The sequence below is a fragment of the Urocampus carinirostris genome, chromosome 6 (assembly GCF_059441175.1).
Source record: "Urocampus carinirostris isolate Australia breed hairy pipefish chromosome 6, RoL_Ucar_1.0, whole genome shotgun sequence".
Lineage (NCBI taxonomy): Eukaryota > Metazoa > Chordata > Actinopteri > Syngnathiformes > Syngnathidae > Urocampus > Urocampus carinirostris.
The window spans coordinates 39,075,574-39,090,134 of record NC_142354.1 but is presented as its reverse complement, the minus strand read 5'-3'; the positions used below and the strand labels follow the sequence as shown (position 1 = coordinate 39,090,134).

The 14,561-nt window shown below is 42.1% G+C and overlaps 1 protein-coding gene across 1 annotated transcript in view; it reads right to left on the bottom strand.

Moving 5' to 3' along the window:
* The window catches only part of LOC148364764 (metabotropic glutamate receptor 4-like), a 445,635-nt gene that overhangs the window by 76,959 nt on the left and 354,115 nt on the right, over nt 1-14,561 (bottom strand). Inside the window, exon 7 of the mRNA XM_088338975.1 lies at nt 3,512-3,712. Coding sequence (XP_088195101.1) covers nt 3,512-3,712 — 201 coding nt within the window. The remainder of the gene's footprint in view (nt 1-3,511; nt 3,713-14,561) is intronic.

Genomic DNA, 14,561 nt, shown 5'->3' with positions numbered 1-14,561 from the left:
AATAAGTTAAAACATGCTAATGACGTGGTAATTGCCATGTCCTGCACGGTCGTCATGGCACCCAGCTGGCCCCGCCCCTTGACACCGGCTGAGACTCATTGAACTGATTGCTTTTGGAGTACTTAAACGCTAATTTTGGGACTGCCCGTTGCCAGACCATTGCTTTACCTTGTTGAAGACCTGTTCATGCCTGTTTGATCCGTGTAATGCCTAGTTTGTAATTTTGATTACCTTTGAACTTGTTTTGTTTTGTCTTTGGTCTGTTTGTGTGTTGGACAACTTTTATTTCCTAATTAAAGTGATGGATCGTCTACGTATGTGAGTTCCGTCTTCCTGCTTCCTGGCCCGTTTCCTGACAGTAATAACATAACCCATGTTGATTTAGATATGTTGACCAATGTCTTGGCCCTGTGTGCTAATCAGTAACAGAAAAGTAGCTTAAATTTCAAATTGATTGGTGACTCCTGAGCTTATGTGTGTTTTAAATAATTAATGTGGCAAATCGTCTTCATCCTCTGTGTAGAACATTTAATACAATCATTTAAATCCATACTAAATTCTTGGACTGAAAATTGATATGAACATCACTATTTGTCTTTATACAGGGAAGATGTTTTAGTGGTTGACTGAGCCTATTGTATCCCTACTAATTATTATTACGACATGGTAACAACATAGTAATACCACGATAGGTTGTTAATTTTCCTTATGCTGAGGTTTTGTAGTTTGTGTTTTTTTACTTGCCCAAATGAAGGTTTCAGATCAGGTGATGTTTAAAACCAATGTTCCCTATAATTTTCCATGTGTCTGAGCGTTCACACAAAGTCAGTGAGCATGCTTGAAACAAGAGTGAGCAACGGCAATCCCAAGTGTGGCAACTAAGTCATGATCAAACATGTCCAAAACTTGACATCACGTTACATTTTGCTGAGTTTCCGGCAATGCAACGATTTTTTCACTTTTGAATGAATTGACTAATGTATTATTGCAAAAGTTGCAGGGCCTACAAACATCATTTGTTTTTACAACAATTCTTTCACAAGATTTCCATTTCTCTTTTTTCCTGGTATGTTTTGTCGCATAACACTAACATTTTTGGGGGCTTATTGAGTCGGTTGCACGATACACAACTGTATTTAATCACATTTTTTAGTGGAAGTACAATGTTGGCAACAAGATTGACTTGGTATAATTGGAAATTATTTGAATGCAACACAAACTTTTTCTTCTTTTTCCTGTTTTTTTTCTTTTAATTCCTTTAAACAAATCGCATTGTGTTTATTTTTTTCCTAGCTGTTACTTTTTTTTTGTTCTCTATTTACTTTTTTCCCTCTGTTTCTTTCTTTTCTTTTTTCTGGCTTTTTTCAGATTTTTTCCTTCCTTTTTCTCTTCCTTTTGTTTTTTTTTTCTCAGCTTTTCACTACTTTTTAATTTTGGTATTTTTTTTCTTTTTTGTTCCATCCCCCCCTTCCTTTAAGTCATTTTGTGCATAATTTTACATAATATTTGGTCATATAGGGATGAAAGAAGCAAAAACACCCTAAAGAGACGTTTTTGACCCGAAAGAGTGAGCCGAGCCGAAAAAGCCGGTTCTCGAAAAACACTACTGACTTTACTCAATTTCGTTCTACTTCGACCTTGACTTCAAAATACCGCATTTACAACACAACGTCAGGGGAACCCTTGTATTTTTACCTTCATGCACTGTAACTTTGACTTAATTTGCTTCTTAATTAGCAATGTCGAGCCCTGATTTTTGTGAGCTGGCAAGATTTTCATGTGCGCTGAGAATGTGCAAGCATTGCGCAATTGCGCACGTGCGCAGCTTAGGGGGGAACGTTGTTTAAGACTGTTTGTGATTAAGAGATGGCTATACAAACAAATGTTACTATTCTTGACTTGAGAACACCCAGTTGAGATGGACTAAAACTAAAAAAAAAATAACCATTGCTCTACTAATTCTATCCTAACCCTGAGTGTATTCCCTGGAACTGATTACAAATCTACCTGAAATCTGGTTAAGTAAATCCATATCTTTCCAATGATACTGATGATGATACTGTTACCTAAACCCTATCAAACTTCCCCTCATCAACCAAAAAAGGTTTTCACCTACATTGCAACTCTAAATCAATCAGTGGTTGGCTGTCAGGGCCTGCAAGGCCTCCTCTGCTGGCCTAAAAAATATAGCTGAATCATGTAATGTAATTCTACTGTTGCCATGAAATAATTCCAAATTGTCTTTCAGCTTTCTTTTATTGCTTTTCCCTGATTGTGCTTCTTGCTTCCTGATTTGTGCTTTCACATTTACACATTTAACCATTCAGTATTTAGCCATTACTGTTACTAAGGTCATAAATCTACCCGGAAGCCTTTAGAATTGTTTGTCTTGCCTCTTGTGGCATGACATAGGTGTTGGTAAGGCTGTTGGTTTTAGGCAATCCTAATTCGAGTTTGCAAAGTGGGGGCCTTTGGAAGCTTTGGGAAACTTCAGCTAGGGGGCGGTAATCAGTGTTGGGCATAAACAAACGTCCCTTATCGATAAGTGTAGATTAACACTGGTTAGTTTACTGTTTAGGGATGGTGCTATATATGTTGTGATGATGTAACAAAATGTATAAAATCCACAGATTTGGGAATACTTGACCTTTTTTCAGACTCATTTCAAGACAGACTCATAACTTTGAAATTGTCATTTATACTGATACCAGATGATGATACCACTGGTATGTAAAATTTCCGAACACCAAAAATGCTTGATAGTTTTGTCGTGATTGCTAACTGAAGTCACCTGGGGCAATCACGTGGACGCCCTCTGATTGGCTAATTCTCCCTTTTTAAGCACGCTACGCCCAGACCCCTTCGTCTGAGGATTACGTTTGTACCCTGTATGACTCTGCTGATTACCTGTTCCGTCTTGATCTGTTTACCTGATTCTGCCTGCCTCCGATCCGACCTGCTTCCATCCCACGCTACGATCTTCTCTCCAGCCCCGGTAAACTTGACCTGCTAGACTTCCGTACTCCGATTGGCTACGTGTTCCGAAACTACCTTCCCTGTTCCGCTGCTGACGTCCGACAGCCATCGCGTCTCCCGCTAGCCCTGTACGCTTCCCTAAATAAAGAACTGTAACGAACGCTCTGGGGTTTCCTGTTCTGTTCTGGTCCCTCTGACAAGTTTAGGGCAAAAATTCATTTCAATCGTAAAATAATACCCATTATTGGAATATGTTTATATTTGTATTCCTCTGATGGAACTGCCAGCTGATACCCCTATCGGTAACATACCCTTAAATTAGGCATGTATCTTCAAAAATACCAGTAGATGCACATTGAGTAGAAGCTTAATACATTTTTGCAGGTATTGGGTACTTAACTGAAACATAGCAAGATATTAAAAATTGCTACTGTTGTAATTGGCAAAAGGTCAAACGATGATTTTCATTATTTAACTTGATACCTTGCCCCAAGACCCTCTCCAAAAAGGTTACGGAAGTGCCCCACCAACTGACCTTTGAAGTTGAGACGGCGTATGTGCTGAAGAAGGTGCGTGCCATTGATGGGGTCCATCTTGGGGCAAAGGCCCACCTTACCCGGGCATAGCTCCCGGTGCATGTTGTGCAAGGCGTGGGCCATAGCGTAGACGGCGTCGATCACAAACTGCACCTTGCCTTCTTGCTCGTAGTTAGAATCTTTCCCGATCCGCTCTTGATCTGGGACACAAGCAAGACGTGAGAACAATTTAGTGTTTTTCAACCAATGCGTAGCCAGACCTTATCTCATGTGCTGCAGGAAACTTAAGGGTACCCTTAAAGGGTTTCGTCTTAACTCTGAAACGACCGAAATGTTACTTATTGGTCCATCTAAATGCCGTGACTTGTTCTCAAAAACTGCTGAGAACATTGACAATTGTCACATCACCCTGAGTGATTCAGTTAAAAATGTAGGTGTCATATTTGACCCCGATTTATCCTTTCAAACACACGTGAAGAAAATTTCTGCTTTAAAATTCGTCCTATGCTGTCTCCGTCAGATGCGGAGATTACAATTCACACGTTTGTTACTTCCCGTCTCGACTACTGTAATGCACTACTCTCCGGTCTCCCAAACTCCAAAATCAAGAGTCTTCAGCTAGTACAAAATGCTGCAGCGAGGCTATTAACTAATACAAGAAAGTTTGATCACATTACGCCGATTTTAGCTAACCTGCATTGGCTCCCTGTTAGCTTTAGATGTGATTTCAAGGTTCTCTTGGTATTATACAAAATCATGCAAGGACTTGCTCCCTCATATCTTTCAGATTTAATTTCCCCCTATGTTCCGTTCTGAAAGCGTTGGTCTACGAGCCAGGAAGAGTTCCGCAGGTTCGAGAGCGTTCTCCATCCGAGCACCTGTGCTGTTGAATGCTCTTCCCCCTGAGATCTGATCTGCAACCTCAATGGAAATGTTTAAATCTGACTGAAAAGGCCTAAACCACATTCAAGTCAACAAGAATTGTATCATGTTCACTATTCCTTAGCTAACCAGCAAGGACCAAGAACAGAATATTTTTGTTTGTTTGTTTTTTTCTAAAAAAAAAAAAAAAAAATGAAAATGTAGTAAAACTAAATGCCAAATGACAGCAAACCGATTAACCAAATAAACCCGTATGACTTCATGTGAAACTTTATCCCATCCTCTCCTGTTAACATGATGGATTAAGCTTTTTAAAGAAAAATCAAAGTCGTTCCAAGAAATGAATTTGCAAATATTTTCGACAGACCAGATGATAAAAATAAGAAAAGGCCTGTTTCGAATACAGTCTGAACACCAATTCAAACTCCAAAAAGGATTAAAAAGACAAAAGAGTTTATTAATACTTGAGGAATGAGATTCCTGGGGTTGTGATCATGACTTTAATCCAGGAGATGGTGACATCGAGTAGCAAAGTTTCAACTTCTGGACAGCACCTTTAACAAAATGTAGCTTTTGTTTAGTAAATAGCTTGTATACATTGTATAAGAATAGTGACGCTTATATTCCTAACTTCCCCTTACGGTAATTTAGTTACCGTAAATTCCGGACAATAAGCCGCTACTTTTTCCCCAAACTTTCAACCCTGCGGCTTATTCAGTGATGCGGCCGATTTATGTAAGTTTTCTAAAGGCCGCCAGCGGCGCTCGAGTACAAAAGGTAAGATTTAGACGGGTGGAATTTATGCGCCGAGGAAGACTGCAATTTCTTGGCTTGAATAGCGGCGAGAAATCTTTCACTAAAACTGGCCGCATGCGAAAGGCAACTTTTTCCCAAGTCTGCCAGTGGATCCTGACAGCGTGGGGCAGCATCAAAAAATCCACCATCAACGGGTTCCGAAAAGCCGGCTACACTGCATCCATCTGTGACAGCGCGAGTGAGGCTGCGGGAGCGTGGGACGACGTCTATACCAGCTCAGTAGCCTAGATGGTAAGGCGCCCGCTTTGAGACTGGGAGGTCGGTGGTTCGCGCCCCGGCCGAGTCATTCCTAAGACTTAAAAAGTGGTCGACGGCGCCCTCTGTTGGCTGCGGCTGCATCGGCTCGCTACAACGGGTCAGGTGCAATCGACATTTCGTTCTGTGTACATTGTTACACAGAATGACAATACAAGAAAATTATTATTATTATTATTATTATATGACACTGTTTCTTTCCGACACTGAGGAAGACGACTTTGATGGCTTCAGTTCTAAGGAGGAAGATGAGGACGGTTTACCGTGATTTTTACAAGTACGGTATGTTTTTTTTAACAGACACGTTTATTGTGTTGCGAGCGTGTTGCTAGCGTTCTGCTACCATTAACTGCCCGGATGAAAGTTATATTATCATTATTAAAGCTTTGAAAACTCTCTCGGTGTACCGTCTTTCTTTGTAAACATGTGTAACCATGTATAATATGTATTTGCAACTGTATATTTTTGTAATGTATTTATTTGTATTTATTTTGGACACTTATTCTGATATGTTTTGGACGGGCGAATTAAAAAGAAGGGGTGTAACAAACGCGGGCTGACGGGAAGTGGGGGCCGGTAAAGGTGAGTGTTTGTGGACACGGCGGACAATAGTGGATATATATTTTTCCCACCCTTACCTTTGGAAATATACACTTTTTTCCTTGGATTACTTTCAACGAGACCCGAACTCTGCCGGTCTGCATCAAACCTTAAGTACCGGTATCATTTTCTGTTCATTTTGCCAGCTGTGATTATTGGACTGTGTACTTTAATGAAGGATATTTAGTTACAATCGCGGGACTTAAATTCGGGTCTGGGTTAATTTTGTGTTTGTGTTCTTTTTTTTAATGTGGGCGCATGCGGCTTATATACAGGTGCGGCTTGTGTAAGTACAAAATCGGTTTTCCTCTCAAAATGTGGTGGCTGCGGCTTATAATCTATAGTCCGGAATTTACGGTACATGGTTTTCTTCTCATTTTGAAACAAACCTAAACAAAATATACTTAGGAAAGGTATGCACACATGCTTCTATCTGAGGTTAGAGTCAATATCTTGAGCATATAGGCAACAACTTCATTTGTTGCCCTGTCACTTTGTGGAGCCAAGCGGTTTGGACAGCACAATTTGACGCCAACCTTCTTAGAATGATGGCGTACCTGCATGGCTCCTCTGTGGCCTTTCTTATTGTCGCTGCAGAGAAAAGCTCTTGCCTGTCGCAATTAGCTCTGAGCTAAATATGTGGAGGGCTGCAGACCTGAGAATCAATTCCAATATGTGGAGTGCAGGTTGGGGGTTGCTTCTTTTTTTCTTCTTTTTTTGGTCCAGTGGGAAATCTTATCAGCGAATGGGAGAAAACCTTCGTGTTCTCACGGAAGGATTACATGGATTTCCCTGTGAACGACTCAGTAAAATCGCCATGTTCATTTGCCATTATCTTTTACATCCCGGTTGCATTTGTCATTTTTCATTAACTTCAAATTCTCTGTTTCTAATGGATCACATAAGCCATAATTGGGTTTAGAATTCACTTACAGCGACCGAGCGAGAAAAATTATGCACACTGTAAATGTGGACTCACATTTGCTTGGATAATCCACTCAATGTGATAACTTGAGATAGGAGTTCATTAATCCCGACCCAGGCTGTTTTTTCTTTTTTGGTGGGGTTGATGATTAATTGCTTAGAGGTGTTCAGGGTGGGTAAGAGAAGCGGGTGCAACACGGCGATGGAGACGTTTCCAGCCCCGCCGTGAGCCATTTGACAAAAGACTCACGGATTAAGCGTCAAATAATTAGCAGCAACAACTAATCGACGACCTGCAGCGACTAAATACGGCTCTTCGGAAGGGAATTGACAGTCAACAGGTTTAAGGCTTGCTTTGCTTTTCCAATTGTTTCCAATAAACGTGTGGGGAAGATTGCTCCAAACTTAGTTATTTATTTATAGTATTTCATTTGCTGTTAATGTAAATGTTTTTTTAATAACGGTTCTGAAGTCAATAAGGCCTCCCAGAACAATGTACAATTGGGGCGGCATTAGCTCAGGAGGTACAGCGCTCGTCTTGGGATCAAGAGATCGCAGGTTCGAATCCCGGCTCCTCCGTGTTACATGTCAAAGTGTCCTTGGGTAAGACACTGAACCCCTAATGCCCCCAATAAGCAGGTTGGCACCTTGCATGGCTGCACCGCCGCTATTGATGTGTGAGTGTGGGTGAATGGGTAAATGTGAAGCACATTGTAAAGCGCTTTGGGAAGCCAGGAGGTAGAGCACTTGTCTTGGGATCAAGAGATCGCAGGTTCGAATCCCGGCTTCTCCGTGTTACATGTCAAAGTGTCCTTGGGTAAGACACTGAACCCCTAATGCCCCCAATAAGCAGGTTGGCACCTTGCATGGCTGCACCGCCGCTATTGGTGTGTGGGTGTGGGTGAATGGGTAAATGTGAAGCACATTGTAAAGCGCTTTGGGAAGCCAGGAGGTGGAGCACTCGTCTTGGGATCAAGAGATCTCAGGTCCGAATCCCGGCTCCTCTGTGTTACATGTCGAAGTGTCCTTGGGTAAGACACTGAACCCCAATAAGCTGGTTGTGTCAGGCGGGACAGAAGGAAAACTGAGATCACTTGCACTCGTTTCTTGGTTTTTATTGGGAGGAAGGAATGACAAGGCGTGATTCTTCGATCCGTTGTTTGACGGATTGATGAAGCTTGACAGGCGGGCGAAGGCTTGGCGGGAATGGTCGCGGACAGGCGGAATCGTCGTGTTGTTGGTTGGGGCTGGAGAAGAAGGATGTCGTAGTGTTCGGAAATGTGATCAGGAATCAGATGGGCAGGGCAGGTCGTAGGCAAATTCGGAAACGGGTCGGCAACGGAGATCAAGTAGAAAAACAGGAGGCAGGCAAAGAGTCAGAAGTACCGGCTTTCTGAGCAGATGGCAACAGGTAGCATAGTACGATCAGACAGCTTGTTTCCGGAAGCTGAGGATTTAAATGGACAGGGTGCGCCAATCTGCTGTCCTGGCTGTTGGCGTGGAATCCTGAGCACAGGTGTTCCCGATCCGGGTGATTGTGACAGGTTGGCGCCTTTCATGGATGCACGGCCGCTATTGGGAAATGTGAAGCACACTGTAAAGCGCTTTGGGAAGTCTTTATTGACTTGAAAAGTGCTATATAAAAGCAGATCATTTCATTTCATTACAATTTGCTTCACGCTTCACCCATTCACACACACTCACATACCGATAGCAGCGTCAGTCATGCTAGGCAACTACCTGATTTTGGGGGGCATTAGGGATTCAGACATCTAACACGGAGGGCCTGGGAATTGAATCTGAGACCTCTTGATCCAAAAACGAGCGCTTTACCTCCTGAGCTACTGCCGCTCTAAAGTATGAGGTCCCGCCAAGGTCAAAACTCGGAACGCTGGATTCAAAGTACAGAGAGCTAATGATTACACCACGGGACCGAAGCTTGGTGTTTAAACAACCAGCGATAAATATAAAAAAACATCAATACTGTTCCCCATCAGCCAACTATCGTTAATTCCAGACTACAAGCCGCTACTTTTTTGCTCTGTATTGCACACTGCGGCTTAGAATATGGTAAAACTCTTCTTTTTTTTTTTTTTTTTTTTTTTTGGGCAGCACCGAAGGAAACTGTGTGTCATAATTGCCCTATTTGGAACACCTGTGGCAGCTTGATTGGCGCCAACAGCCCGGACAAGCTGATTGGTGGCCCCACCCTTCTTAAGCCCCCGACTTCAGTCCCTCTGTCAGATCGTTGCGAGCTGTTGTGTTTCACACAATGAGCGTTCCCGTACGACTTCGTCCCTGTTAAAACCTGTTTCCTACCTCATTCCCGTTTTTCGACCCGTTTCCGAACCTGACTACGCCTGTTTTGCCTGCCGCCTGCCTACGACTACTATTACAAACTCGACATCGCCTCCGATCTCCAGCCCTGGTCAAACGACGTGCCATTCCCGCCTGCCTTCTTTCGACACGGAAGTGTCAACCCCGCCTTGCTCGATCCCGCTCTCCGCCAGTCTTCGGATCAAACAATCGAGCAAGCCTTACTCCCACTCTCTTTCAATAAAATCTGAGAAACGCATGCAATTGAGTCCTGTGTCCGTTCTGGTCTGTGACACTATGAGTTTTTCTTATTTTCAAAGCAAGCACAGTAATGTCTGGAAACATTTATTATGTCCCTTTGGATAAATCAGTCAACATTTTTACCAACATTATTCATGTTGTATGTAACAGGAGCAAAACAAGAGGTTTTACTGTACTTATTTGAAGTATTTCAACCCACTCACTATTCAACTTTTGTTGAAGTTTTCAATTATTACATCCGAATTGAAAACGCAACAGTTTGCTTTTGTATCATCATTGCCAATGTCAGGTTGCGGAAGTTTCTTTCAATCTTTGACAAATGATGACTAGTAAATGCAAATTGGTCCTTTACCGCAGAAACCACCAATGGCAAAAGTATAAAAAGACACATCTGTGTTGCATTCAGGCACTATTATCCATATTATAGTTGCCTTGGCGCTGTCGTCTAGAAATATAACATTTAAGGTGACGCAGCCATGTATCTTTTTCAGTGCAGTAGTAAATATGTGCTCATCTGTAAAATCGCCATCTAGAATGGTCAAAATAAAAACACTTGAAGTAAACTTCTCGAGCAGAACTGAAAGCTGTAGCTGGAAACGGCATCTGGTGTGTGGGGGAACTGTGCTATTGGAATTCTTCAGCCAAATGCGTTAAGGACAAATTCCCTGTGTTGTGTGGTGCAAAGTGTGCACCGGGCTTGAAATGTAGAAAGTGGACAGGACTTAAATTCCTGACTATAAGCCGCTATTTTTTCCCCAAACGTTCAACCCTGCGGCCTATTTAGTGATGGGGCCAATTTATGTAATTTTTCTAACGGACGCCAGCGGCGCTCGAGTACAAAAGTTAAGATTTAGACCGGTGGAATATATGCGCCGAGGAAGACTGCAACTTCACTAAAACTGGCCGCATGCGAAAGGCAACTTTTTCGCAAGTCTGCCAGTGGATCCTGACAGCGTGGGGCAGCATCAAAAAATCCACCATCACCAACGGGTTCAGAAAAGCCGGTCTGCTGCGTGACGGAGAGAAGGGCACACCAGCGACAGTGACCGCGCGAGTGAGGCTGCGGGAGCGTGGGACGACGTCTATATGACAAAGTTTCTTTCCGACACTAAGGAAGATGACTTTGATGGCTTCAGTTCTAAGGAGGAAGATGAGAACGGTTTACCGTGATTTTTACAAGTATGGTATGTTTTTTAACAGACCCGTTTACTGTGTTGGGAGCGTGTTGCTACCATTAACTGCCCTGTCAGGCACCGTTTGGGATGAAAGTTATATTATTATTACTATTAAAGCTTTGAAAACTCTCTCGGTGTACCGTCTTTCTTTGTAAATATGTGTAACCCATGTATAATATGTATTTGCAACTGTATATTTTTGTAATTTATTTATTTGAGACATTTATTCTGATATGTTTTGCGAATTGAAAAAGAGAGGCGGAGCAAACGCGGGCTGACGGGAAGTGGGGTAAAGGTGAGTGAGACCTGTTGTCGCGGCTGACAATAGTGGATATATATTTTTCTCACCCTTACCTTTGGAAATATAGACTTTTTTTCCTTGGATTAGTTTCAACGGGACCCGGACTCTGCAGGTCTGCATCAAACCTTAAGTACCGGTATCATTTTCCGTTCATTTTGCCGGCTGTGATTTTTGGACTGTGTACTTCAATGAAGGACATTTAGTTTCAACCGCGGGACTTGAAGTCGGGTCTGGATCAATTTAATGTTTGTGTTACAATTATTTAACGTGGGCGCACGCGGCTTATATACAGGTGCAGCTTGTGTATTTACAAAATCGGTTTTCCTCTGAAAATGTGGTGGGTGCAGCTTATAATCAGGTGCGCTTTGTAGTCCGGAATTTACGGTAGTTTATTTTTACGGCTGGGGCTTAAATTTCGGTGAGGCTTGTACAGAGAAAACATTGAGTTTCATTCTTTAACTTAAGCATGCGGCTTTTAACACTGATTGGGGTTTAGCCTGGAATAAAGCGTAATCAGGTCTGTTGCTACCTTGGAAAGCAAAATACTGTTGAGGTTTCTGTCTTTTTTGCCTGAAAGATAAAGTTGCAAAGTGGTTTGCTTTCTGTCTCACCCATTCTAAAAAATCTTCACAGAAGATAAAACTTTCAAATTGTGTTACTGACACCCTACGTGAATTATCATCTTTTATTTAGTAGCATTAACAACGAAACGCCAGTTGAGAGAGCTAACCACATTACTACAGGAAGTTCTTAAACTAAATATTCTCAATAGGAGCCACTCTATTACACAGGTTAGTTTTTAAACTTTTTTGGCTGTTTAGCATAAGACTTGGTAAGGGTGGGAAAAATATATATCCACTATTGTCCGCCGTGTCCACAAACACTCACCTTTACCAGCCTCCACTTCCCGTCAGCCCGCGTTTGTTACACCCCTTCTTTTTAATTCGCCCGTCAGAATAAGTGTCCAAAATAAATACAAATAAATACATTACAAAAATATACAGTTGCAAATACATATTATACATGGTTACACATATTTACAAAGAAAGACGGTACACCGAGAAAGTTTTCAAAGCTTTAATAATGATAATATAACTTTCATCCGGGCAGTTAATGGTAGCAACACGCTAGCAACACGCTCGCAACACAGTCTGTTAAAAAAACATACCGTACTTGTAAAAAGTCATCTCTTATTTGCTCTTTGGCAAACGGTGATCAAGCACAAATCATATCTGTGCAAGACGCCGCAAGGACTTAAACATTTGAGCGTGCCAATGCATTGATGCTCATATATTGGGTAGAGGAGGTTACCCTAAAATAGAGCTGGACAATAAATGTTCAAATAATTTGTCATTTCAAAATTCACAATTCGGGAAAAAAAGTGCTGAATGAAGAAATTGAAGGTTGGAATCCAACAGTTACTCGTGCAAATTACCAACAGGGTTAGGTAGGGTTACTTTAACTGGATTACTTTCAATTACTTTTGGATTACTCCAATACCAAATATGCTAATAAAAGACAAAATAAACTAAATATGAATACAATTATGACTCACAAAACGTGGTAAACTTTCTCTCCTGGCTTTGATCTCTTCGATCTCCGGCAAAACTAACATAAAATGCGACAGAAATAAAATGAAAATAAATCCAAACAGCTTGCCAACATCATTTTTGCCGTTCCATGTCTTCCGTTACTCCCCAAGCCGGCACAAAATTTAGTAATTGTATTCATATTTAGTTTATTTTGTCTTTTATTAGCATATTTGCTATTGGAGCAATCCAGAAGTAATTGAAAGTAATCCAGTTAAAGTAACCCTACCCAACCCTGATTATCAACTCTATATACTAACTAACTACATAAAAGGGGCATTCCGAAAGTTAGTCAGTAGAATCTTTTTTATGTAAAAATTAAATTAAAATAAGTTCTTCCCGGGCAGCACGGCGGCGCAGTGGTTAGCGTTTGTGCGGCACAGTTCATGTCAAGGGAACCTGTCGTGGGTTCAAATCCAGCTCCAGACTTCCTGTGCGGAGTTTGTATGTTCTCCCCGTGCTTGCGTGGGTTTCCTCCGGGCACTCCGGTTTCCTCCCACGTTCCAAAAACATGCATTTCAGGTGAATTGGCCGGTCCAAATTGTCCCCAGGTGTGAATGAGCTAATGAGTTGTCTGTCCCCGCGTGCCCTGTGATTGGCTGGCAACCAGTTCAGGGTGTCCCCTGCCCACTGCCCGGAGATGGCTGGGATGGGCTCCAGCCCCCCCGCGACCCTAATGAGGATACGCGGTACGGCTGATGAGATGAGATGAAGTTCTTCCCGTCTGAACGTGTCTTTTTAAATAAGTGTACCGGTACATTGAGTGAAGTCAGTGTGATTTTAAAGGTAGGGTGCTTCGTTTGAAGTGTCCTTATAAAGTTGAAATAATAATATTTTCCCTTTTAAGTACAGGTATGTGTAAACAATGCCCAACTGAGTTCGGAATCCTCTTATATATTTTTTTCCACCATATCTATCTGATTGTATCTGAATTTTAGCAAAACGGTCCGTTACGGAACACATTAGTAAGAAGGAATGGGGTTCGGGGTGTAAAGTGACTTCATGCTCGTCCGTTCGTTTCTTTTTTGTTACAATTTTACTTCTATTTGTTAATGTAACATGAACATGGTCAGAGTAAGGGAATGTCTGTTTCAAGTACAGTACAAACGCCAAACCAAACATCAAGAAAGATGAAAAAAATGTATTTCAGCGCGTTTAGGAAAGGCACGCATACGCATAAGTAATGAGCTTGACAAAGGTTGCAGTGACGACACAAGCCAGGAGATGGCGGCTGCCAGTAAAAAAAAAAAAAAAGTCTCAAAATATGAACAGCTCCTTTGGAAAAATCTGTAAAGAAAAGAAAAGTCATCTAGTGCGGGAAGAAGTGTCAATTTATTTCAGCTGGTTCAGAATACGGCAGCTAAACTTTTGACTAAGACCAAAAAGTTTGAGCACATTACTCCTGTATTGGCCAACTTGCACTGGCTCCCAGTCCACTTAAGATGTGACTTTAGGGTTCTCTTATTAACATATACATGTTTGCATGGGCTTGCACCCTCTTATCTCTCTGATTTGATTTTCCCCTATGTTCCCCTTTTGTCTGCGCTCGGAAAATGCCGGTTTACTTGTGACTCCGAGAGCCAAGAAGTCTGCAGGCTCAAGAGCGTTCTTCATCCGGGCCCCGGTGTTATGGAATTCCCTGCCTCCTGATATAAGATCTGCAACCTCAATGGAAGTTTTTAAATCAAGGCTTAAGACACACTTCTATTCCAAAGCTTATGATTGATGCCCACCTTGTATTCTGTATTGTCCTGTCTTTTTCTGACTGCCTGCCTGGTGGTGATACGAAGGAGAAGGACGATTTGGAGATGAGTCAGCGGACCAGCGTTTGACCTGGAGCATGTGAACGCCTGCATGGACCAGCTGGCAGAGATGGGAAACTGCGTTGTGGCCGTCATAGACTTTCTGGACTAGTTTACAGGCTGGGGGC